Raw genomic sequence first — 26,970 nt, 5'->3', positions numbered from 1 at the left:
TTGGTATAGTGGTGAGGTTTTAAATGGGTGTAGACTTAGTTGGTATAGTGGTGAGGTTTTAATGGGTGTAGGGTTAGTTGGTATAGTGGTGAGGTTTTAATGGGTGTAGAGTTAGTTGGTATAGTGGTGAGGTTTTAATGGGTGTAGGGTTAGTTGGTATAGTGGTGAGGGAGGTTTTAATGGGTGTAGAGTTAGTTGGTATAGTGGTGAGGGAGGTTTTAATGGGTGCAGGGTTAGTTGGTATAGTGGTGAGGGAGGTTTTAATGGGTGTAGAGTTAGTTGGTATAGTGGTGAGGGAGGTTTTAATGGGTGCAGGGTTAGTTGGTATAGTGGTGAGGTTTTAATGGGTGCAGGGTTAGTTGGTATAGTGGTGAGGTTTTAATGGGTGTAGGGTTAGTTGGTATAGTGGTGAGGTTTTAATGGGTGTAGGGTTAGTTGGTATAGTGGTGAGGTTTTAATGGGTGTAGGGTTAGTTGGTATAGTGGTGAGGTTTTAATGGGTGCAGGGTTAGTTGGTATAGTGGTGAGGGAGGTTTTAATGGGTGTAGGGTTAGTTGGTATAGTGGTGAGGTTTAAATGGGTGTAGGGTTAGTTGGTACAGTGGTGAGGTTTTAATGGGTGCAGGGTTAGTTGGTATAGTGGTGAGGTTTAAATGGGTGTAGGGTTAGTTGGTATAGTGGTGAGGTTTTAATGGGTGAAGGGTTAGTTGGTATAGTGCTGAGGTTTAATGGGTGCAGGGTTAGTTGGTATAGTGGTGAGGTTTAAATGGGTGTAGGGTTAGTTGGTATAGTGGTGAGGTTTAAATGGGTGTAGGGTTAGTTGGTATAGTGGTGAGGTTTTAATGGGTGAAGGGTTAGTTGGTATAGTGGTGAGGTTTTAATGGGTGTAGGGTTAGTTGGTATAGTGGTGAGGTTTTAATGGGTGTAGGGTTAGTTGGTATAGTGGTGAGGTTTTAATGGGTGAAGGGTTAGTTGGTATAGTGGTGAGGTTTTAATGGGTGAAGGGTTAGTTGGTATAGTGGTGAGGTTTTAATGGGTGTAGGGTTAGTTGGTATAGTGGTGAGGTTTTAATGGGTGTAGGGTTAGTTGGTATAGTGGTGAGGTTTTAATGGGTGAAGGGTTAGTTGGTATAGTGGTGAGGTTTTAATGGGTGCAGGGTTAGTTGGTATAGTGGTGAGGTTTTAATGGGTGTAGGGTTAGTTGGTATAGTGGTGAGGTTTTAATGGGTGAAGGGTTAGTTGGTATAGTGGTGAGGTTTTAATGGGTGCAGGGTTAGTTGGTATAGTGGTGAGGTTTAAATGGGTGTAGGGTTAGTTGGTATAGTGGTGAGGTTTTAATGGGTACAGGGTTAGTTGGTATAGTGGGGAGATTTTAATGGGTACAGGGTTAGTTGGTATAGTGGTGAGGTTTTAATGGGTGTAGGGTTAGTTGGTATAGTGGTGATGTTTTAATGGGTGAAGGGTTAGTTAGGCCAATTGTTTTTCACAAAGTAATGAATTCATACCACAGAATAGTAGGCTGATACACAGCCAATACAGTAGGTGGCGGCATGCACCTATAATATTTGTTTGCCGACAGCCATAATAGCAAAGAAGAAGAATCGTCTCAAATCGGCAGAAAATTCACACGAAGAAGAAGCGCCCGCTCTTAGTCTTGACTTGGTCGCCATCTAGTGGTCCACAAACAGTCTGCAGGGAGGGAGCGGGTGAATCATGTGGTTTGTCATGTGATGGTAAACAGGAATTGAATTGAAAAACTTGAAACGGTGAACATTTAGCTAGCAACTACACTATCCTATAGGTGTATACCTTAAGGTGAGTACTGTTGTGAAATTATGCATGTAAAATATTTTGAAAGTTGAAAACTAGTCATCGCTCGAATCGGTAGAATTCACCGCTTGTTACAAAACATCTTTCCGGCCACTAGCTTCAACTAGCCTGCTGGTGATAACTACATAGTCAATTGTTTCATGTAGCTAGCTGAACTCGTTAACGTTATACAAATGAATACTATTTAGAGACGCAGTTTTAGTCCCTGGTTTAACCTGTGGCAGCTGTGTCTCTCTTTACACCATACTAGTGTAGAAGTGGGCCAGAGCCCGAATTGCAGAGGTGCCTTGTAAGACCTAGACCGCCGCCATGGTGGATTTCCTGGCGGAGAACAACCTGTGTGGTCAGGCGGTGCTGAGGATCGTGTCCCGGGGCAACGCTATCATAGCCGAGCTCCTCCGCCTCTCGGAGTTCATCCCTGCTGTCTTCAGGCTCAAAGACAAGAGCGACCAGCAGAAATATGGAGACATCATCTGTGACTTCAGCTACTTCAAGGTGAGACGGGCGATTGTCTTGTTAACGAAGTATGAGATGAGAGCACAGTGAAAGGACATCATTTGCGGTGCACCTCCTTAGATAATGGATACCCACCGTCAGTGTCATGGTTCGGTCTTTCAAGGTATTTGATTGCCATCTGTCATCTATGAACTAGATTGTTTAGAATGTGTTATGGCATGATGGTGGTGATGATGATGATGAAGTACAAATCAAATCACATTTTATTTGTCACATACACATTTTTAGCAGATGTTAATGCGAGTGTAGCGAAATGCTTGTGCTTCTAGTTCCGACAATGTAGTAATAACCAACGAGTAATCTAACCTAACAATTCCACAACTACTACCTTATACACACAAGTGTAAAGGAATGAAAGAATATGTACATAAAGATATATGAATGAGAGATGGTACAGAACGGCATAGGCAAGAGTACAGGGATAATGTTATGTCCATAAGTAACCTTTTATATTCGCCCGTTGCCTTCCAGGGTCCAGAGTACTACGACAGTCTGTCAAGTTATTTGATTTCCACCCGTCATCCGTGAACTAAATTATTTAGAATGTGTTATGGCATGATGATGATGATGATGATGACGAAGTACAGGGATAATGTTATGTCCATAAGTAACCTTTTAATTCGCCCGCTGTCGTCCAGGGTCCAGAGTACTACGACAGTCTGTCAAGTTATTTGATTTCCACCCGTCATGTATGAACTAAATTATTTAGAATGTGTTATGGCATGATGATGATGATGATGACGAAGTACAGGGATAACGTTATGTCCATAAGTAACCTTTTATATTCGCCCGTTGCCGTCCAGGGTCCAGAGTACTACGATAGTAAGCTCGAAGCCAAACCAGAGCTGCAGGATCTGGACGATGAGTTCCGGGAGAACAACATAGATATCCTCTCACGATTCTACCTGGCGTTTGAAAGTGTCCACAAGTACATCGTTGATCTAATCAGGTAATATAGAGTTACCTCCTTACGATATCAACTAGGGTGTCTGTTTTTGGATTTACATATTTTGGTCTGTTCACTCATTGAGCTGAAGCTTTACTGTGTGTTGTGTCATGTCTGTCTGTCTGTCTGTCTGTCTGTCTGTCTGTCTGTCTGTCTGTCTGTCTGTCTGTCTGTCTGTCTGTCTGTCTGTCTGTCTGTCTGTCTGTCTGTCTGTCTGTCTGTCTGTCTTTCTGTCTGTCTGTCTCACCATAACATTGAGCTGAAGCCTTACTGTGTGTTGTGTCATGTCTGTCTGTCTGTCTGTCTGTCTGTCTGTCTGTCTGTCTGTCTGTCTGTCTGTCTGTCTGTCTGTCTGTCTGTCTCACCATAACATTGAGCTGAAGCCTTACTGTGTGTTGTGTCATGTCTGTCTGTCTGTCTGTCTGTCTGTCTGTCTGTCTGTCTGTCTGTCTGTCTGTCTGTCTGTCTGTCTCACCATACCATTGAGCTGAAGGCTTACTGTGTGTTGTGTCATGTAGTCTGTCTCACCATAACGTTTCCTCACCATGCTTTATTTAATCAGCCGTTCTGCCTCTCCGTAACGTTTCCTCACCATGCTTTATTTAATCAGCCGTTCTGCTCTCCGTAACGTTTCCTCACCATGCTTTATTTAATCAGCCGTTCTGCCTCTCCGTAACGTTTCCTCACCATGCTTTATTTAATCAGCCGTTCTGCCTCTCCGTAACGTTTCCTCACCATGCTTTATTTAATCAGCCGTTCTGTCTCTCCGTAACGTTTCCTCACCATGCTTTATTTAATCAGCCGTTCTGTCTCTCCGTAACGTTTCCTCACCATGCTTTATTTAATCAGCCGTTCTGTCTCTCCGTAACGTTTCCTCACCATGCTTTATTTAATCAGCCGTTCTTCTCTCCAGGTACCTGGATGACCTGTATGAAGGAGTTTACATTCAACAGACCCTGGAGACTGTTCTGCTGAATGAGGATGGAAAACAGCTCCTGGTACATTTTTTATTTTACCTTTATTTAACTAGGCAAGTCAGTTAAGAACACATTCTTATTTACAATGATGGCCTACCGGGGAACAGTGGGTTAACTGCCTTGTTCAGGGTCAGAACGACAGATTTTTACCTTGTCAGCTCGGGGGATTCGATCTTGCAACCTTTCGGTTACTAGTCCAACGCTCCAACCACTAGGCTACCCTGCCGCCCCCATCTCTTGTAATGACTCGTATTCTGTAGAGGGGCCCCGGGGGGGCGTGTTCCCTGGAAGCTTTGCAACGCTATGATCAACGTATATACATTTAGGAAAATCATCCCTGTATGTTTGGCAATGTCCAGAAGGTATGTAAGAGTCCTACCATGTGTTTGTCTCCTTGTTAACTAGTGTGAGGCGCTGTATCTCTATGGAGTCATGCTGTTGGTTGTTTGTCTCCTTGTTAACTAGTGTGAGGCGCTGTATCTCTATGGAGTCATGCTGTTGGTTGTTTGTCTCCTTGTTAACTAGTGTGAGGTGCTGTATCCCTATGGAGTCATGCTGTTGGTTGTTTGTCTCCTTGTTAACTAGTGTGAGGCGCTGTATCTCTATGGAGTCATGCTGTTGGTTGTTTGTCTCCTTGTTAACTAGTGTGAGGCGCTGTATCTCTATGGAGTCATGCTGTTGGTTGTTTGTCTCCTTGTTAACTAGTGTGAGGCGCTGTATCTCTATGGAGTCATGCTGTTGGTTGTTTGTCTCCTTGTTAACCAGTGTGAGGCGCTGTATCTCTATGGAGTCATGCTGTTGGTTGTTTGTCTCCTTGTTAACCAGTGTGAGGCGCTGTATCTCTATGGAGTCATGCTGTTGGTTGTTTGTCTCCTTGTTAACCAGTGTGAGGCGCTGTATCTCTATGGAGTCATGCTGTTGGTTGTTTGTCTCCTTGTTAACCAGTGTGAGGCGCTGTATCTCTATGGAGTCATGCTGTTGGTTGTTTGTCTCCTTGTTAACCAGTGTGAGGCGCTGTATCTCTATGGAGTCATGCTGTTGGTTGTTTGTCTCCTTGTTAACCAGTGTGAGGCGCTGTATCTCTATGGAGTCATGCTGTTGGTTGTTTGTCTCCTTGTTAACCAGTGTGAGGCGCTGTATCTCTATGGAGTCATGCTGTTGGTTGTTTGTCTCCTTGTTAACCAGTGTGAGGTGCTGTATCTCTATGGAGTCATGCTGTTGGTTGTTTGTCTCCTTGTTAACCAGTGTGAGACGCTGTATCTCTATGGAGTCATGCTGTTGGTTGTTTGTCTCCTTGTTAACCAGTGTGAGGCGCTGTATCTCTATGGAGTCATGCTGTTGGTTGTTTGTCTCCTTGTTAACCAGTGTGAGGCGCTGTATCTCTATGGAGTCATGCTGTTGGTTGTTTGTCTCCTTGTTAACCAGTGTGAGGCGCTGTATCTCTATGGAGTCATGCTGTTGGTTGTTTGTCTCCTTGTTAACCAGTGTGAGGCGCTGTATCTCTATGGAGTCATGCTGTTGGTTGTTTGTCTCCTTGTTAACCAGTGTGAGGCGCTGTATCTCTATGGAGTCATGCTGTTGGTTGTTTGTCTCCTTGTTAACCAGTGTGAGGCGCTGTATCTCTATGGAGTCATGCTGTTGGTTGTTTGTCTCCTTGTTAACCAGTGTGAGGCGCTGTATCTCTATGGAGTCATGCTGTTGGTTGTTTGTCTCCTTGTTAACCAGTGTGAGGCGCTGTATCTCTATGGAGTCATGCTGTTGGTTGTTTGTCTCCTTGTTAACCAGTGTGAGGCGCTGTATCTCTATGGAGTCATGCTGTTGGTTGTTTGTCTCCTTGTTAACCAGTGTGAGGCGCTGTATCTCTATGGAGTCATGCTGTTGGTTGTTTGTCTCCTTGTTAACCAGTGTGAGGCGCTGTATCTCTATGGAGTCATGCTGTTGGTTGTTTGTCTCCTTGTTAACCAGTGTGAGGCGCTGTATCTCTATGGAGTCATGCTGTTGGTTGTTTGTCTCCTTGTTAACCAGTGTGAGGCGCTGTATCTCTATGGAGTCATGCTGTTGGTTGTTTGTCTCCTTGTTAACCAGTGTGAGGCGCTGTATCTCTATGGAGTCATGCTGTTGGTTGTATGTCTCCTTGTTAACCAGTGTGAGGCGCTGTATCTCTATGGAGTCATGCTGTTGGTTGTGTGTCTCCTTGTTAACCAGTGTGAGGCGCTGTATCTCTATGGAGTCATGCTGTTGGTTGTTTGTCTCCTTGTTAACCAGTGTGAGGCGCTGTATCTCTATGGAGTCATGCTGTTGGTTGTTTGTCTCCTTGTTAACCAGTGTGAGGCGCTGTATCTCTATGGAGTCATGCTGTTGGTTGTGTGTCTCCTTGTTAACCAGTGTGAGGCGCTGTATCTCTATGGAGTCATGCTGTTGGTTGTATGTCTCCTTGTTAACCAGTGTGAGGCGCTGTATCTCTATGGAGTCATGCTGTTGGTTGTTTGTCTCCTTGTTAACCAGTGTGAGGCGCTGTATCTCTATGGAGTCATGCTGTTGGTTGTTTGTCTCCTTGTTAACCAGTGTGAGACGCTGTATCTCTATGGAGTCATGCTGTTGGTTGTATGTCTCCTTGTTAACCAGTGTGAGGCTCTGTATCTCTATGGAGTCATGCTGTTGGTTGTATGTCTCCTTGTTAACCAGTGTGAGACGCTGTATCTCTATGGAGTCATGCTGTTGGTTGTTTGTCTCCTTGTTAACCAGTGTGGGGCTCTGTATCTCTATGGAGACATGCTGTTGGTTGTTTGTCTCCTTGTTAACCATTGTGAGGCGCTGTATCTCTATGGAGTCATGCTGTTGGTTGTTTGTCTCCTTGTTAACCAGTGTGAGGCGCTGTATCTCTATGGAGTCATGCTGTTGGTTGTATGTCTCCTTGTTAACCAGTGTGAGGCGCTGTATCTCTATGGAGTCATGCTGTTGGTTGTTTGTCTCCTTGTTAACCAGTGTGAGGCGCTGTATCTCTATGGAGTCATGCTGTTGGTTGTTTGTCTCCTTGTTAACCAGTGTGAGGCGCTGTATCTCTATGGAGACATGCTGTTGGTTGTTTGTCTCCTTGTTAACCAGTGTGAGGCGCTGTTTCTCTATGGAGTCATGCTGTTGGTTGTTTGTCTCCTTGTTAACCAGTGTGAGGCGCTGTATCTCTATGGAGTCATGCTGTTGGTTGTTTTGTCTCCTTGTTAACCAGTGTGAGGCGCTGTATCTCTATGGAGTCATGCTGTTGGTTGTTTGTCTCCTTGTTAACCAGTGTGAGGCGCTGTATCTCTATGGAGTCATGCTGTTGGTTGTTTGTCTCCTTGTTAACCAGTGTGAGGCGCTGTATCTCTATGGAGTCATGCTGTTGGTTGTTTGTCTCCTTGTTAACCAGTGTGAGGCGCTGTATCTCTATGGAGTCATGCTGTTGGTTGTGTGTCTCCTTGTTAACCAGTGTGAGGCGCTGTATCTCTATGGAGTCATGCTGTTGGTTGTTTGTCTCCTTGTTAACCAGTGTGAGGCGCTGTATCTCTATGGAGTCATGCTGTTGGTTGTTTGTCTCCTTGTTAACCAGTGTGAGGCGCTGTATCTCTATGGAATCATGCTGTTGGTTGTATGTCTCCTTGTTAACCAGTGTGAGGCGCTGTATCTCTATGGAGTCATGCTGTTGGTTGTGTGTCTCCTTGTTAACCAGTGTGAGGCGCTGTATCTCTATGGCGTCATGCTGTTGGTTGTTTGTCTCCTTGTTAACCAGTGTGAGGCGCTGTATCTCTATGGAGTCATGCTGTTGGTTGTATGTCTCCTTGTTAACCAGTGTGAGGCGCTGTATCTCTATGGAGTCATGCTGTTGGTTNTATGTCTCCTTGTTAACCAGTGTGAGGCGCTGTATCTCTATGGAGTCATGCTGTTGGTTGTTTGTCTCCTTGTTAACCAGTGTGAGACGCTGTATCTCTATGGAGTCATGCTGTTGGTTGTTTGTCCTTGTTAACCAGTGTGAGGCGCTGTATCTCTATGGAGTCATGTTGTTGGTTGTTTGTCTCCTTGTTAACCAGTGTGAGGCGCTGTATCTCTATGGAGTCATGCTGTTGGTTGTTTGTCTCCTTGTTAACCAGTGTGAGGCGCTGTATCTCTATGGAGTCATGCTGTTGGTTGTTTGTCTCCTTGTTAACCAGTGTGAGGCGCTGTATCTCTATGGAGTCATGCTGTTGGTTGTTTGTCTCCTTGTTAACCAGTGTGAGGCGCTGTATCTCTAAGGAGTCATGCTGTTGGTTGTTTGTCTCCTTGTTAACCAGTGTGAGGCGCTGTATCTCTATGGAGTCATGCTGTTGGTTGTTTGTCTCCTTGTTAACCAGTGTGAGGCGCTGTATCTCTATGGAGTCATGCTGTTGGTTGTTTGCCTCCTTGTTAACCAGTGTGAGGCGCTGTATCTCTATGGAGTCATGCTGTTGGTTGTTTGTCTCCTTGTTAACCAGTGTGAGGCGCTGTATCTCTATGGAGTCATGCTGTTGGTTGTTTGTCTCCTTGTTAACCAGTGTGGGGCTCTGTATCTCTATGGAGACATGCTGTTGGTTGTTTGTCTCCTTGTTAACCATTGTGAGGCGCTGTATCTCTATGGAGTCATGCTGTTGGTTGTTTGTCTCCTTGTTAACCAGTGTGAGGCGCTGTATCTCTATGGAGTCATGCTGTTGGTTGTTTGTCTCCTTGTTAACCAGTGTGAGGCGCTGTATCTCTATGGAGTCATGCTGTAGGTTGTTTGTCTCCTTGTTAACCAGTGTGAGGCGCTGTATCTCTATGGAGTCATGCTGTTGGTTGTTTGTCTCCTTGTTAACCAGTGTGAGACGCTGTATCTCTATGGAGTCATGCTGTTGGTTGTTTGTCTCCTTGTTAACCAGTGTGGGGCGCTGTATCTCTATGGAGTCATGCTGTTGGTTGTTTGTCTCCTTGTTAACCAGTGTGAGGCGCTGTATCTCTATGGAGTCATGCTGTTGGTTGTTTGTCTCCTTGTTAACCAGTGTGAGACGCTGTATCTCTATGGAGTCATGCTGTTGGTTGTTTGTCTCCTTGTTAACCAGTGTGAGGCGCTGTATCTCTATGGAGTCATGCTGTTGGTTGTTTGTCTCTTTGTTAACCAGTGTGAGACGCTGTATCTCTATGGAGTCATGCTGTTGGTTGTTTGTCTCCTTGTTAACCAGTGTGAGGCGCTGTATCTCTATGGAGTCATGCTGTTGGTTGTTTGTCTCCTTGTTAACCAGTGTGAGGCGCTGTATCTCTATGGAGTCATGCTGTTGGTTATTGACCAGAAGATGGAGGGAGAGGTCAGAGAGAGGATGCTGGTGTCCTACTACAGATACAGGTGAGACTTTTGATGCTCTGTTTTTTGGTGGGGTTGAAATGGCTTCTACATCTTTTATACATTTCAACCCTTTTAAAAATCAATCTTCTTTGTTATTTTGTCAGGGACTGTTTAATAATGTCACTAATACTATAATACCATCTATAATAGTGTAATACATTAATACTATCTATAATACTATCTATAATACTATAATAATATCTATAATACTGTAATACTATCTTTAATACCATCTATAATACTATCTATAATACTATATTTCTATCTATACTGCTGTAGTACTATCTATAATATCTAGAATACTATCTATAATACTGTAATACTATCTTTAATACCATCTATAATACTATCTATAATACTATCTATAATACTATATTTCTATCTATACTGCTGTAGTACTATCTATAATATCTAGAATACTATCTATAATACTGTAATACTATCTATAATACCATCTATACTACTGTAATACCATCTATAATACTGTAATACCATCTATAATGCCATTGTTAATACTATCTATAATACTATAATACTATCTATAATACTGTAATACTATCTATAATACTAGGATAGTAAGATGGCGCTGACAGGCATGGAAGCTCTACTTCAAGCTCCTAAAGAATTTCACTACACACACAATCACATCTGCTAAATATGTGTATGTGACCAATCACATCTGTTAAATATGTGTGTGTGACCAATCACATCTGCTAAATATGTGTATGTGACCAATCACATCTGCTAAATATGTGTATGTGACCAATCACATCTGCTAAATATGTGTATGTGACCAATCACATCTGCTAAATATGTGTATGTGACCAATCACATCTGCTAAATATGTGTATGTGACTAATCACATCTGCTAAATATGTGTATGTGACCAATCACATCTGCTAAATATGTGTATGTGACCAATCACATCTGCTAAATATGTGTATGTGACCAATCACATCTGCTAAATATGTGTATGTGACCAATCACATCTGCTAAATATGTGTATGTGACCAATCACATCTGCTAAATATGTGTATGTGACCAATCACATCTGCTAAATATGTGTATGTGACCAATCACATCTGCTAAATATGTGACCAATCACATCTGCTAAGTATGTGACCAATCACATCTGCTAAGTATGTGACCAATCACATCTGCTAAGTATGTGACCAATCACATTTGATTTGGTTTTGAAAACATTTCCCAGGCTGAAATCTGATGCATAGTACAAGAGAGAGCTAAAAAAGTTCATTTTTTTAATGAAAGAAAACAAAACATTTGCGTTAAAATGGGACCGTGTTACTAACTATACTGTTTGTCTCTGCAGCGCTGCCCGTTCCTCAGCAGACTCCAACCTGGATGACATCTGTAAGCTGCTACGGAGTACAGGCTACTCCAGCCAGTCAGGGGCCAAACGGCCAGTTAACTACCCCGAGAGCTACTTCCAGAGAGTGCCAATCAGTTCCACCTTCGTCAGCATGGTCATCGGGAGGCTGCGCTCTGATGACATCTATAACCAGGTAACACTCCAAGGGATAGTTTCCTGGATTTAAAAAAAACAAAACGTTTTTTTTTACCTAGTTGGTCCGTCACTGTTTTTCCGAGTTGGTAACGTAAACACTCCATTGGCTCCCTTTAGGTGGTTAGTATCCTAGAACTGAATGACATTTATTACACACTGACTAATGCTACGATATTACATCGTCTTGAATGTTTTATTCAATCTATTTGTATTTATTTTATTTATTTTACCGTTATTTTACCAGGTAAGTTGACTGAGAACACGTTCTCATTTGCAGCAACGACCTGGGGAATAGTTACAGGGGAGAGGAGGGGGATGAATGCGCCAATTGTAAACTGGGGATTATTAGGTGACCATGATGGTTTGAGGGCCAGATTGGGAATTTAGCCAGGACACCGGGGTTAACACCCCTACTCTTACGATAAGTGCCATGGGATCTTTAATGACCTCAGAGAGTCAGGACACCCGTTTTAACGTCCCATCCGAAAGACGGCACCCTACACATGTATGTTATGATCATGTAATTGTCTCATTCTCAAATCCATGTTTCATCCTGTCTCTAAAGCTGTCCTCTGTCTCCCTCCCAGGTGTCTGAGCATCGTAGCACAGCGTTAGCTAACCAGTCTCAGATCCATGTTTCGTCCTGTCTCTAAAGCTGTCCTCTGTCTCCCTCCCAGGTGTCTGAGCATCGTAGCACAGCGTTAGCTAACCAGTCTCAGATCCATGTTTCGTCCTGTCTCTAAAGCTGTCCTCTGTCTCCCTCCCAGGTGTCTGCGTACCCTCTGCCTGAGCACCGCAGCACAGCGTTAGCTAACCAGGCTGCCATGCTGTATGTCTGTCTCTACTTCATTCCCTCCATACTTCAGACTCAACAGGCCAAGATGAGGGAGATAGTGGACAAGTACTTCCCTGATAACTGGGTGAGAGACACATCTAAACTGTACTTCCCTGAATACTAGGAAAAAAACATTTAGTGTACTTGTTTATCTTGATGCAGTATATTTCCCTTCGGCCTCCAGCCATTTACGCTGGTTTTAAATTATTTACAATGTCTCCCGCTGCAGGTCATCAGTGTCTACATGGGAATCACGGTGAATCTGGTAGAGGCTTGGGAACCGTATAAAGCTGCCAAGGTCGCCCTGAACTACACCCTGGACTCAGCCAATATCAGAGAGCAGGTAGAGAGACTAACAGGCTTACTGAACAACAACAAAACCGTCTACTAACACGAAATGGTTTTCACTCGTTATCCCATCACGCCTTGTTATAGACCTCGAGTCTCCCCGTCGTATCCTTCACAAGTTGTTGTGAAAATGTGGAAGGTTAGGAGGGACTGCTTATGACCCCCCCCCCCCCCCCACCACCACTGCCATGTTATAACACCTTTTATAACACCCTATAGCTAACCATACGTTAACCGTCCTCTAGGCCAGTCGTTACTCAGTCAGTATGGAGAGACTGCTTATGACCCCCCCACTGCCATGTTATAACACCATTTATAACACCCTATAGCTAACCATCCGTTAACCGTCCTCTAGGCCAGTCGTTACTCAGTCAGTATGGAGGGACTGCTTATGACCCCCCCACTGCCATGTTATAACACCATTTATAACACCCTATAGCTAACCATCCGTTAACCGTCCTCTAGGCCAGTCGTTACTCAGTCAGTATGGAGGGCCTGAGGCCACAGATCCAGCAGCTGCTGAAGGAAGGGTTCCTGAGGGAGGAGATCGTCCTGGATAACATCCCCAAGCTGCTCAACTGTCTGCGGGACTGTAACGTCTCTATCCGCTGGCTGATGCTCCACACTGCAGACTCAGGTAGGGCTTTCTGTAGACGTCGAGGTCCATGCATGAAATGGGATTACAACTGATTTATGAAGCGGTAATAAAGGCCTTATGAAGGGTTCATGAAGCAGCCATAAAGGGTTCAGGAAGCATCCATAAAGGGTTCATGAAGCATCCATAAAGGGTTCACGAAGCATCCATAAAGGGTTCATGAAGCATCCATAAAGGCCTTATAAAGGGTTCATGAAGCATCCATAAAGGCCTTATAAAGGGTTCATGAAGCATCCATAAAGGGTTCATGAAGCATCAATAAAGGCCTTATAAAGGGTTTATGAAGCATCCATAAAGGGTTCATGAAGCATCCATAAAGGCCTTATAAAGGGTTTATGAAGCATCCATAAAGGGTTTATGAAGCATCCATAAAGGGTTCATGAAGCATCCATAAAGGGTTCATGAAGCATCCATAAAGGCCTTATAAAGGGTTCATGAAGCATCCATAAAGGCCTTATAAAGGGTTCATGAAGCCTTTTTATTTAGTTTGTTTAAAGTGGGAATGAGAACTAGTATCAAAACGATGCAGATCAGACAGAACCTCCGGTGTAATCGTGCCGGGCTGCGCTATGTCATGCCAGGTGAAGCTATGTCATGCCAGGTGATGCTATGTCATGCCAGGTGAAGCTATGTCATGCCAGGTGATGCTATGTCATGCCAGGTGATGCTATGTCATGCCAGGTGATGCTATGTCATGCCAGGTGATGCTATGTCATGCCAGGTGAGGCTATGTCATTCCAGGTGCTCCTATATCATGCCAGGTGATACTGTGCTGTCTTTTCTTCTTGCAGCCTATGATCCCAACAACAAGCGTCTGCGACAGATCAAAGATCAGGTGATCAACGACTCCAAATACAACCCCAAGATCCTTTTCCAGTTACTCCTAGACACCGCCCAGTTTGAGTTCACTCTCAAAGAGGTGAGTCTTAACCATATCATATATGATTTGATGCCAAGTCAAGTTGTAATTACGCAATTTAAAAAAAAAACGTGTCGGGTCTCTGAATATAAATGGTGAATTCACCATCTGTGTCCCCCCTGTTCCCCCCCCCCCCCCCCCCCCCTCTCAGATGTTCAAGCAGATGCTGTCAGAGAAGCAGCTGAAATGGGAGAGCTATAGGACCGAGGGGTCTGAGAGGATGACGGAGCTGGCTGAGGTGTTCTCTGGGGTCAAGCCTCTAACCAGAGTGGAGAAGAATGGTGAGATGGATCATAACAGAACTAGCTACAACATAAAAACACACACATAATTACCACAACGGGTAGTTCCCAATCTGGACTCCGTACTCTTATTGCGACTGCTTGTCAAATCCTTTTAGTCGGAGTCAATCACTGAAACGGTTTGTATGTGTGAGGTATACACTGGCTGGACAAAACATTAAGAACACCTGCTCTTTCCATGACAGACTGACCAGGTGAATCCAGGTGAAAGCTATGATCCCTTATTGATGTCACTTGTTAAATCCACTTCAATCAGTGTAGATGAAGGGGAGGAGACGGGTTAAAGAATGATTTTTAAGCCTTGAGACAATTGAGACATGGATTGTGTATGTGTGTCATTCAGAGGGTGAATGGGGCAAGACAAAATATTTAAGTGGCTTTGAATGGGGTGTTGTAGTAGGTGCCAGGCGCACCGGTTTGTGTCAAGAACTGCAACGCTGCTGGGTTTTTCACTCTCAACAGTTTCCCATGTGTATCAAGACTGGTCCACCACCCAATCTGTGGGAAGCATTGGAGTCAACATGGTCCAACATCCCATTTGAACGCCTTTGATACCTTGTAGAGTCCATGCCTCGATGGTTAAAGGGGAGGGGGGGCAACTCAATATTAGGAAGGTGTTCCTCATATTTTGTGTAATCAGTGTACATTCTCTTAAAAGCTTGTGGCCCACTGTACCGTACTTATTCCTGTTGAAGGCTCACTGTACCATACTTATTCCTGTTGCAGGCCCACTGTACCGTACTTATTCCTGTTGCGGGCTCACTGTATAATACTTATTCCTATTGCAGGCTCACTGTACCATACCTATTCCTGTTGAAGGCTCACTGTACCATACCTATTCCTGTTGCGGGCTCACTGTACCATACTTATTCCTGTTGCGGGCTCACTGTACCATACCTATTCCTGTTGAAGGCTCACTGTACCGTACCAATTCCTGTTGAAGGCTCACTGTACCATACTTATTCCTGTTGCGGGCTCACTGTACCATACTTATTCCTGTTGCGGGCTCACTGTACCATACCTATTCCTATTGCGGGCTCACTGTACCATACTTATTCCTGTTGCAGGCTCACTGTACCATACTTATTCCTGTTGCAGGCTCACTGTACCGTACCTATTCCTGTTGAAGGCTCACTGTACCGTACCTATTCCTGTTGAAGGCTCACTGTACCATACTTATTCCTGTTGCGGGCTCACTGTACCATACTTATTCCTGTTGCGGGCTCACTGTACCATACCTATTCCTATTGCGGGCTCACTGTATAATACTTATTCCTGTTGCGGGCCCACTGTATAATACTTATTCCTGTTGCTGGCTCACTGTATAATACTTATTCCTGTTGCAGGCTCACTGTATAATACTTATTCCTGTTGCAGGCTCACTGTACCATACTTATTCCTGTTGCAGGCTCACTGTACCGTACTTATTCCTGTTGCAGGCCCACTGTACCGTACTTATTCCTGTTGCAGGCCCACTGTACTGTACTTATTCCTGTTGCAGGCCCACTGTACCGTACTTATTCCTGTTGCAGGCTCACTGTACCGTACCTATTCCTGTTGCAGGCTCACTGTACCATACCTATTCCTGTTGCAGGCTCACTGTACCGTACTTATTCCTGTTGCAGGCTCACTGTACCATACCTATTCCTGTTGCAGGCCCACTGTACCATACCTATTCCTGTTGCAGGCCCACTGTACCATACTTATTCCTGTTGCAGGCTCACTGTACCATACTTATTCCTGTTGCAGGCTCACTGTACCATACTTATTCCTGTTGCAGGCTCACTGTACCATACTTATTCCTGTTGCAGGCTCACTGTACCATGCTTATTCCTGTTGCGGGCTCACTGTACCATACCTATTCCTGTTGCAGGCTCACTGTACCATACTTATGCTTCTACACCTGCATTCTAGCTGTTTGGGGTTTTAGGCTGGGTTTCTGTACAGCACTTCGAGATATTATCTGATGTACGAAGGGCTATATAAAATAAAATTGATTGATTGAAATTGATTGATTCCTGTTGCAGGCTCACTGTACCATACCTATTCCTGTTGCAGGCTCACTGTGCCATACTTATTCCTGTTGCAGGTTCACTGTACCATACTTATTCCTGTTGCAGGTTCACTGTACCGTACTTATTCCTGTTACGGGCTCACTGTACCATACTTATTCCTGTTGCAGGTTCACTGTACCATACCTATTCCTGTTGCAGGCCCGCTGTACCATACTTATTCCTGTTGCAGGTTCACTGTACTGTACTTATTCCTGTTGCTGGCTCACTGTACCATACCTATTCCTGTTGCGGGCTCACTGTACCATACCTATTCCTGTTGCAGGCCCACTGTACCATACTTATTCCTGTTGCAGGCTTACTGTACCATACCTATTCCTGTTGCAGGTTCACTGTACCATACCTATTCCTGTTGCAGGTTCACTGTACCATACCTATTCCTATTGCAGGCTCACTGTACCATACTTATTCCTGTTGTAGGCCCACTGTACCATACCTATTCCTATTGCAGGCTCACTGTACCATACCTATTCCTGTTGCAGGCCCACTGTACCATACCTATTCCTATTGCAGGCCCACTGTACCATACCTATTCCTATTGCAGGCTCACTGTACCATACCTATTCCTGTTGCAGGCCCACTGTACCATACTTATTCCTGTTGCAGGCCCACTGTACCGTACCTATTCCTGTTGCAGGCTCACTGTACCGTACCTATTCCTATTGCAGGCTCACTGTACCATACTTATTCCTGTTGTAGGCCCACTGTACCATACTTATTCCTGTTGCTGGCTCGCTGTACCATACTTATTCCTGTTGCAGGCTCACTGTACCATACTTATTCCTGTTGCAGGCTCACTGTACCATACTTATTCCTGTTGTAGGCCCACTGTACCATACCTATTCCTATTGCAGGCTCACTGTACCATACCTATTCCTGTTGCAGGCCCACTGTACCATACTTATTCCTGTTGCAGGCCCACTGTACCATACTTATTCCTGTTGCAGGCTCACTGTACCGTACCTATTCCTGTTGTAGGCCCACTGTACCATACTTATTCCTGTTGCAGGCTCACTGTACCATACTTATTCCTGTTGCAGGCTCACTGTACCGTACCTATTCCTGTTGCAATAGTGAAAGCTGATCTCACTATGCCATCCTTCCTCCCATTCTAAACGTGTTAGATGTTGATGTGTTGTTGTTGACACGGTTGTTGTTGTGTTGGACAGAGAACCTGCAGGCATGGTTCAGGGAGATCTCTAAGCAGATAGAGTCTCTGAACTACGAGGACTCCACCGCTGCAGGCAGGAAGACCGTCCAGCTGATACAGGCCCTCGTAGAGGTGAGGCTCGGAAATTCAACACAAACAACAACGACTAGAAAGTGAACAAGAGTACATGCACTGTAGTTATTTTATCTCTGGGTTACACACTTAGTGACCGTTACATGGTAACAGTCTTAGTGACCCTTCCATGGTAACACACTTAGTGACCGTTACATGGTAACACTCTTAGTGACCGTTACATGGTAACACTCTTAGTGACCGTTACATGGTAACAGTCTTAGTGATCGTTACATGGTAACAGTCTTAGTGACCGTTACATGATCATTATATTACATGGTTACGCTCTTAGTGACCGGTACATGGTAACACTCTTAGTGACCGTTACATGGTAACACACTTAGTGACCGTTACATGGTAACACACTTAGTGACCGTTACATGGTAACACTCTTAGTGACCGTTACATGGTAACACTCTTAGTGACCGTTACATGGTAACACTCTTAGTGACCGTTACATGATCATTATATATTACATGGTAACACTCTTAGTGACCGTTACATGATCATTATATTACATGGTAACACTCTTAGTGACCGTTACATGGTAACACACTTAGTGACCGTTACATGATCATTATATATTACATGGTAACACTCTTAGTGACCGTTACATGATCATTATATTACATGGTAACACTCTTAGTGACCGTTACATGATCATTATATTACATGGTAACACTCTTAGTGACCGTTACATGATCATTATATTACATGGTGATTACATGGTAACGCTCTTACATATTATATTACATGGTGACACACTTAGTGACAATATAATGATCATGTAACGGTCACTAAGAGTGTTACCATGATCATTATATTACACGGTGACACACTTAGTGACCGTTACATGATCATTATATTACACAGTGATTACATGATGTTGCTTTGTTCAAAAATATGTTGCAACATTTTAGTGAAAAGCTAAACTTTTCTTATGTTCATTCTAACTGCCAGGTGGATTTGAGACTTGGAAGTGTGGAAACAGGAGACTATATAAACCCTGACTTCCTGTCTCCTCTCCTAACCTATAAACCCTGACTTCCTCTTCTTTCCTAACCTATAAACCCTAACTTCCTCTCCTTACCTATAAACCCTGACTTCCTGTCCTCTCCTTACCTGTGCTCAGGTTCAGGAGTTCCACCAGTTGGAGTCCAACCTGCAGGTGTGTCAGTTCCTGGCTGACACCAGGAAGTTCCTTCACCAGATGATCAGAACCATCAACATCAAGGAGGAGGTCCTGATCACCATGCAGATAGTAGGAGACCTGTCCTATGCATGGCAGATCATAGACAGGTAGGGGTTATAAATGTCTTATGAATGGGTTATGTATGGGTTATGTATGGGTTATGAATGGTCCTGATCACCATGCAGATAGTAGGAGACCTGTCCTACGCATGGCAGATCATAGACAGGTAGGGGTTATAAATGTCTTATGTATGGGTTATGAATGGTCTTGATCACCATGCAGATAGTAGGAGACCTGTCCTATGCATGGCAGATCATAGACAGGTACGGGTTATAAATGTCTTATGTATGGGTTATGAATGGTCTTGATCACCATGCAGATAGTAGGAGACCTGTCCTACGCATGGCAGATCATAGACAGGTAGGGGTTATAAATGTCTTATGTATGGGTTATGAATGGTCTTGATCACCATGCAGATAGTAGGAGACATGTCCTATGCATGGCAGATCATAGACAGGTAGGGGTTATAAATGTCTTATGAATGGGTTATGTATGGGTTATGAATGGTCCTGATCACCATGTAGATAGTAGGAGACCTGTCCTACGCATGGCAGATCATAGACAGGTAGGGGTTATAAATGTCTTATGAATGGGTTATGTATGGGTTATGTATGGGTTATGAATGGTCCTGATCACCATGTAGATAGTAGGAGACCTGTCCTATGCATGGCAGATCATAGACAGGTAGGGGTTATAAATGTCTTATGAATGGGTTATGTATGGGTTATGAATGGTCCTGATCACCATGCAGATAGTAGGAGACATGTCCTATGCATGGCAGATCATAGACAGGTAGGGGTTATAAATGTCTTATGAATGGGTTATGTATGGGTTATGAATGGTCCTGATCACCATGTAGATAGTAGGAGACCTGTCCTATGCATGGCAGATCATAGACAGGTAGGGGTTATAAATGTCTTATGAATGGGTTATGTATGGGTTATGTATGGGTTATGAATGGTCCTGATCACCATGCAGATAGTAGGAGACCTGTCCTACGCATGGCAGATCATAGACAGGTAGGGGTTATAAATGTCTTATGTATGGGTTATGAATGGTCTTGATCACCATGCAGATAGTAGGAGACATGTCCTATGCATGGCAGATCATAGACAGGTAGGGGTTATAAATGTCTTATGAATGGGTTATGTATGGGTTATGAATGGTCCTGATCACCATGTAGATAGTAGGAGACCTGTCCTACACATGGCAGATCATAGACAGGTAGGGGTTATAAATGTCTTATGTATGGGTTATGTATGGGTTATGAATGGTCCTGATCACCATGTAGATAGTAGGAGACCTGTCCTACGCATGGCAGATCATAGACAGGTAGGGGTTATAAATGTCTTATGTATGGGTTATGAATGGTCTTGATCACCATGCAGATAGTAGGAGACATGTCCTATGCATGGCAGATCATAGACAGGTAGGGGTTATAAATGTCTTATGAATGGGTTATGTATGGGTTATGAATGGTCCTGATCACCATGTAGATAGTAGGAGACCTGTCCTACACATGGCAGATCATAGACAGGTAGGGGTTATAAATGTCTTATGTATGGGTTATGTATGGGTTATGAATGGTCCTGATCACCATGTAGATAGTAGGAGACCTGTCCTACGCATGGCAGATCATAGACAGGTAGGGGTTATAAATGTCTTATAAAGATAAAGATCTCAGTGAGACTAACCTGGTCAAATAAGAACCCAGTGAGACTAACCTGGTCAAATAAGAACCCAGTGAGACTAACCTGGTCAAATTAGATCTCAGTGATGCTAACCTGGTCAGTGAGACTAACCTGGTCAAATAAGAACCCGGTGAGACTAACCTGGTCAAATAAGAACCCAGTGAGACTAACCTGGTCAAATTAGATCTCAGTGATGCTAACCTGGTCAGTGAGACTAACCTGGTCAAATAAGAACCCGGTGAGACTAACCTGGTCAAATAAGAACCAGGTGAGACTAACCTGGTCAAATATGATCTCAGTGAGACTAACCTGGTCAAATAAGAACCTGGTGAGACTAACCTGGTCAAATAAGAACCCGGTGAGACTAACCTGGTCAAATAAAAACCCGGTGAGACTAACCTGGTCAAATAAGAACCCGGTGAGACTAACCTGGTCAAATAAGAACCCGGTGAGACTAACCTGGTCAAATAAGAACCCGGTAAGACCAACCTGGGTCAAATAAGAACCCGGTGAGACTAACCTGGTCAAATAAGATCTCAGTGAGACTAACCTGGTCAAATATGATCTCAGTGAGACTAACCTGGGTCAAATAAGAACCCGGTAAGACCAACCTGGTCAAATAAGAACCCGGTGAGACTAACCTGGTCAAATAAGATCCCGGTGAGACTAACCTGGTCAAATAAGAACCCGGCGAGACTAGGTCAAATATGATCTCAGTGAGACTAACCTGGTCAGTGAGACCAACCTGGTCAAATAAGAACCAGGCGAGACTAACTTGGTCAAATATGATCTCAGTGAGACTAACCTGGTCAGTGAGACTAACCTGGTCAAATAAGTTCTCGGTGAGACTAACCTGGTCAAATAAGAACCCGGTGAGACTAACCTGGTCAAATAAGATCTCGGTGAGACTAACCTGGGTCAAATAAGAACCCGGTAAGACCAACCTGGGTCAAATAAGAACCCGGTGAGACTAACCTGGTCAAATAAGATCTCAGTGAGACTAACCTGGTCAAATATGATCTCAGTGAGACTAACCTGGGTCAAATAAGAACCCGGTAAGACCAACCTGGTCAAATAAGAACCCGGTGAGACTAACCTGGTCAAATAAGAACCCGGTGAGACTAACCTGGTCAAATAAGAACCCGGTGAGACTAACCTGGTCAAATAAGAACCGGATGAGACTAACCTGGGTCAAATAAGATAATATATAAATTTGCCATTTGAATGTTTTTCTCTGGTTGTTTTCCCAGCTTCACGTCAATCATGCAGGAGAGTATCAGAGTGAACCCATCTATGGTGACCAAGCTACGAGCAACCTTCCTAAAGGTCAACCATTCACTACTCAGACAAACAGTTCATTTAGTAGAGTACACAGATAAATCCTCTAAACAAGAAAAAAGGTATTTCCTGTTTGAAAACATGCATTCTGTAACGCGTGTTGTTATTGATCCTTGTTACCAGTTGGCGTCTGCGTTGGACCTGCCTCTGCTGCGTATCAACCAGGCTAACAGTCCAGATCTGCTCAGTGTTTCTCAGTTCTACTCCGGGGAACTGGTGACCTACGTCAGAAAGGTATGGTCCCAGAGACCAGGAATCCTGAATCTCTAATCTACCCTCATCCCCTCCTCCCTACCCCCAGCCCCTCCTCCCTACCCCCAGCCCCTCCTCCCTACCCCCATCCCCTCCTCCCTACCCCCAGCCACTCCTCCCTACCCTCAGCCCCTCCTCCCTACCCTCAGCCCCTTCTCCCTACTCCCCAGTCCCTGCTTCGACCCCCTACTCCCTAACCCCACCCTCTACAGATCATCATCCCTGAGAGCGTGTTTCCTCTCCTCTCCACTAGGTGTTACAGATCATCATCCCTGAGAGCGTGTTTCCTCTCCTCTCCACTAGGTGTTACAGATCATCCCTGAGAGCGTGTTTCCTCTCCTCTCCACTAGGTGTTACAGATCATCCCTGAGAGCGTGTTTCCTCTACTCTCCACTAGGTGTTACAGATCATCCCTGAGAGCGTGTTTCCTCTACTCTCCACTAGGTGTTACAGATCATCATCCCTGAGAGCGTGTTTCCTCTACTCTCCACTAGGTGTTACAGATCATCATCCCTGAGAGCGTGTTTCCTCTACTCTCCACTAGGTGTTACAGATCATCCCTGAGAGCGTGTTTCCTCTACTCTCCACTAGGTGTTACAGATCATCCCTGAGAGCGTGTTTCCTCTACTCTCCACTAGGTGTTACAGATCATCCCTGAGAGCGTGTTTCCTCTCCTCTCCACTAGGTGTTACAGATCATCCCTGAGAGCGTGTTTCCTCTCCTCTCCACTAGGTGTTACAGATCATCCCTGAGAGCGTGTTTCCTCTACTCTCCACTAGGTGTTACAGATCATCATCCCTGAGAGCGTGTTTCCTCTCCTCTCCACTAGGTGTTACAGATCATCCCTGAGAGCGTGTTTCCTCTCCTCTCCACTAGGTGTTACAGATCATCATCCCTGAGAGCGTGTTTCCTCTACTCTCCACTAGGTGTTACAGATCATCCCTGAGAGCGTGTTTCCTCTACTCTCCACTAGGTGTTACAGATCATCCCTGAGAGCGTGTTTCCTCTACTCTCCACTAGGTGTTACAGATCATCATCCCTGAGAGCGTGTTTCCTCTCCTCTCCACTAGGTGTTACAGATCATCATCCCTGAGAGCGTGTTTCCTCTCCTCTCCACTAGGTGTTACAGATCATCATCCCTGAGAGCGTGTTTCCTCTACTCTCCACTAGGTGTTACAGATCATCCCTGAGAGCGTGTTTCCTCTACTCTCCACTAGGTGTTACAGATCATCCCTGAGAGCGTGTTTCCTCTACTCTCCACTAGGTGTTACAGATCATCCCTGAGAGCGTGTTTCCTCTCCTCTCCACTAGGTGTTACAGATCATCCCTGAGAGCGTGTTTCCTCTACTCTCCACTAGGTGTTACAGATCATCCCTGAGAGCGTGTTTCCTCTACTCTCCACTAGGTGTTACAGATCATCCCTGAGAGCATGTTTCCTCTCCTCTCCACTAGGTGTTACAGATCATCCCTGAGAGCGTGTTTCCTCTCCTCTCCACTAGGTGTTACAGATCATCCCTGAGAGCGTGTTTCCTCTCCTCTCCACTAGGTGTTACAGATCATCATCCCTGAGAGCGTGTTTCCTCTACTCTCCACTAGGTGTTACAGATCATCATCCCTGAGAGCGTGTTTCCTCTACTCTCCACTAGGTGTTACAGATCATCCCTGAGAGCGTGTTTCCTCTACTCTCCACTAGGTGTTACAGATCATCATCCCTGAGAGCGTGTTTCCTCTCCTCTCCACTAGGTGTTACAGATCATCATCCCTGAGAGCGTGTTTCCTCTACTCTCCACTAGGTGTTACAGATCATCATCCCTGAGAGCGTGTTTCCTCTACTCTCCACTAGGTGTTACAGATCATCATCCCTGAGAGCATGTTTCCTCTACTCTCCACTAGGTGTTACAGATCATCATCCCTGAGAGCGTGTTTCCTTTACTCTCCACTAGGTGTTACAGATCATCCCTGAGAGCGTGTTTCCTCTACTCTCCACTAGGTGTTACAGATCATCCCTGAGAGCGTGTTTCCTCTACTCTCCACTAGGTGTTACAGATCATCCCTGAGAGCGTGTTTCCTCTCCTCTCCACTAGGTGTTACAGATCATCCCTGAGAGCATGTTCACCTCCCTGGCTAAGATCATCAAGCTGCAGATCCATGCCATCATGGAGGTTCCCACCAGACTGGACAAGGACAAGCTGAAGGACTACGCCCAGCTGGGGGCTCGCTACGAGGTCAGAGGTCATTTATGGTCCTGTGTGAATCAGCCGGAAGAGCATATATAACTAGGACCTATAGTAGTGACTATAACTAGGACCTATACTATAACTATAACTAGGACCTATAGTAGTGACTATAGTAGTGACTATAACTAGGACCTATACTATAACTATAACTAGGACCTATAGTAGTGACTATAACTAGGACCTATAGTAGTGACTATAACTAGGACCTGTACTATAACTAGGACCTGTAGTAGTGACTATAACTAGGACCTATAGTAGTGACTATAACTAGGACCTACACTATAACTAGGACCTATGGTAGTGACTATAACTAGGACCTACACTATAACTAGGACCTATAGTAGTGACTATAACTAGGACCTATACTATAACTATAACTAGGACCTGTAGTAGTGACTATAACTAGGACCTATACTATAACTATAACTAGGACCTATAGTAGTGACTATAACTAGGACCTATAGTAGTGACTATAACTAGGACCTATAGTAGTGACTATAACTAGGACCTATACTATAACTATAACTAGGACCTATAGTAGTGACTATAACTAGGACCTATAGTAGTGACTATAACTAGGACCTATAGTAGTGACTATAACTAGGACCTATAGTAGTGACTATAACTAGGACCTATAGTATAACTATAACTAGGACCTATAGTAGTGACTATAACTAGGACCTATAGTAGTGACTATAACTAGGACCTGTAGTAGTGACTATAACTAGGACCTATAGTAGTGACTATAACTAGGACCTATAGTAGTGACTATAACTAGGACCTATAGTATAACTAGGACCTGTAGTAGTGACTATAACTAGGACCTATAGTAGTGACTATAACTAGGACCTACACTATAACTAGGACCTATGGTAGTGACTATAACTAGGACCTACACTATTACTAGGACCTATAGTAGTGACTATAACTAGGACCTATAGTAGTGACTATAACTAGGACCTATAGTAGTGACTCTAACTAGGACCTACATTATAACTAGGACCTATGGTAGTGACTATAACTAGGACCTACACTATAACTAGGACCTATGGTAGTGACTATAACTAGGACCTACACTATAACTAGGACCTATGGTAGTGACTATAACTAGGACCTACACTATAACTAGGACCTGTAGTAGTGACTATAACTAGGACCTATAGTATAACTAGGACCTATACTATAACTAGGACCTATAGTAGTGACTATAACTAGGACCTGTAGTAGTGACTATAACTAGGACCTATAGTAGTGACTATAACTAGGACCTATACTATAACTATAACTAGGACCTGTAGTAGTGACTATAACTAGGACCTATACTATAACTATAACTAGGACCTATAGTAGTGACTATAACTAGGACCTATAGTAGTGACTATAACTAGGACCTATAGTAGTGACTATAACTAGGACCTATACTATAACTATAACTAGGACCTATAGTAGTGACTATAACTAGGACCTATAGTAGTGACTATAACTAGGACCTATAGTAGTGACTATAACTAGGACCTATAGTATAACTATAACTAGGACCTATAGTAGTGACTATAACTAGGACCTATAGTAGTGACTATAACTAGGACCTGTAGTAGTGACTATAACTAGGACCTATAGTAGTGACTATAACTAGGACCTATAGTAGTGACTATAACTAGGACCTATAGTATAACTAGGACCTGTAGTAGTGACTATAACTAGGACCTATAGTAGTGACTATAACTAGGACCTACACTATAACTAGGACCTATGGTAGTGACTATAACTAGGACCTACACTATTACTAGGACCTATAGTAGTGACTATAACTAGGACCTATAGTAGTGACTATAACTAGGACCTATAGTAGTGACTCTAACTAGGACCTACATTATAACTAGGACCTATGGTAGTGACTATAACTAGGACCTACACTATAACTAGGACCTATGGTAGTGACTATAACTAGGACCTACACTATAACTAGGACCTATGGTAGTGACTATAACTAGGACCTACACTATAACTAGGACCTGTAGTAGTGACTATAACTAGGACCTATAGTATAACTAGGACCTATACTACAACTAGGACCTATAGTAGTGACTATAACTAGGACCTGTAGTAGTGACTATAACTAGGACCTATAGTAGTGACTATAACTAGGACCTATAGTAGTGACTATAACTAGGACCTATAGTATAACTAGGACCTGTAGTAGTGACTATAACTAGGACCTATAGTAGTGACTATAACTAGGACCTACACTATAACTAGGACCTATGGTAGTGACTATAACTAGGACCTACACTATTACTAGGACCTATAGTAGTGACTATAACTAGGACCTATAGTAGTGACTATAACTAGGACCTATAGTAGTGACTCTAACTAGGACCTACATTATAACTAGGACCTATGGTAGTGACTATAACTAGGACCTACACTATAACTAGGACCTATGGTAGTGACTATAACTAGGACCTACACTATAACTAGGACCTATGGTAGTGACTATAACTAGGACCTACACTATAACTAGGACCTGTAGTAGTGACTATAACTAGGACCTATAGTATAACTAGGACCTATACTATAACTAGGACCTATAGTAGTGACTCTAACTAGGACCTATAGTAATGACTATAA

At 43.9% G+C, this 26,970-nt stretch overlaps 1 protein-coding gene across 1 annotated transcript in view; it reads left to right on the top strand.

Annotated features, from left to right (window-relative positions):
• The first annotated feature begins 394 nt into the window (after nt 1-394).
• Nucleotides 395-26,970, top strand: part of LOC129842172 (WASH complex subunit 5) — a 51,823-nt gene continuing 25,247 nt past the window's right edge. Inside the window, exons 1-16 of the mRNA XM_055910600.1 lie at nt 395-1,812; nt 2,078-2,322; nt 3,147-3,292; nt 4,203-4,287; nt 9,531-9,631; nt 10,962-11,154; nt 11,924-12,076; nt 12,221-12,334; nt 12,805-12,976; nt 13,786-13,913; nt 14,065-14,194; nt 17,457-17,569; nt 18,702-18,868; nt 21,763-21,838; nt 21,974-22,084; nt 24,187-24,327. Of these exons, the coding sequence (XP_055766575.1) occupies nt 2,137-2,322; nt 3,147-3,292; nt 4,203-4,287; nt 9,531-9,631; nt 10,962-11,154; nt 11,924-12,076; nt 12,221-12,334; nt 12,805-12,976; nt 13,786-13,913; nt 14,065-14,194; nt 17,457-17,569; nt 18,702-18,868; nt 21,763-21,838; nt 21,974-22,084; nt 24,187-24,327 (2,016 nt within the window). The 5' untranslated portion in view covers nt 395-1,812; nt 2,078-2,136. The remainder of the gene's footprint in view (nt 1,813-2,077; nt 2,323-3,146; nt 3,293-4,202; nt 4,288-9,530; nt 9,632-10,961; nt 11,155-11,923; nt 12,077-12,220; nt 12,335-12,804; nt 12,977-13,785; nt 13,914-14,064; nt 14,195-17,456; nt 17,570-18,701; nt 18,869-21,762; nt 21,839-21,973; nt 22,085-24,186; nt 24,328-26,970) is intronic.

The sequence above is a fragment of the Salvelinus fontinalis genome, unplaced genomic scaffold (assembly GCF_029448725.1).
Source record: "Salvelinus fontinalis isolate EN_2023a unplaced genomic scaffold, ASM2944872v1 scaffold_0021, whole genome shotgun sequence".
NCBI lineage: Eukaryota > Metazoa > Chordata > Actinopteri > Salmoniformes > Salmonidae > Salvelinus > Salvelinus fontinalis.
Note: the sequence above shows the minus strand (reverse complement) of the source record. Positions and strands in the feature narration are given on the sequence as shown.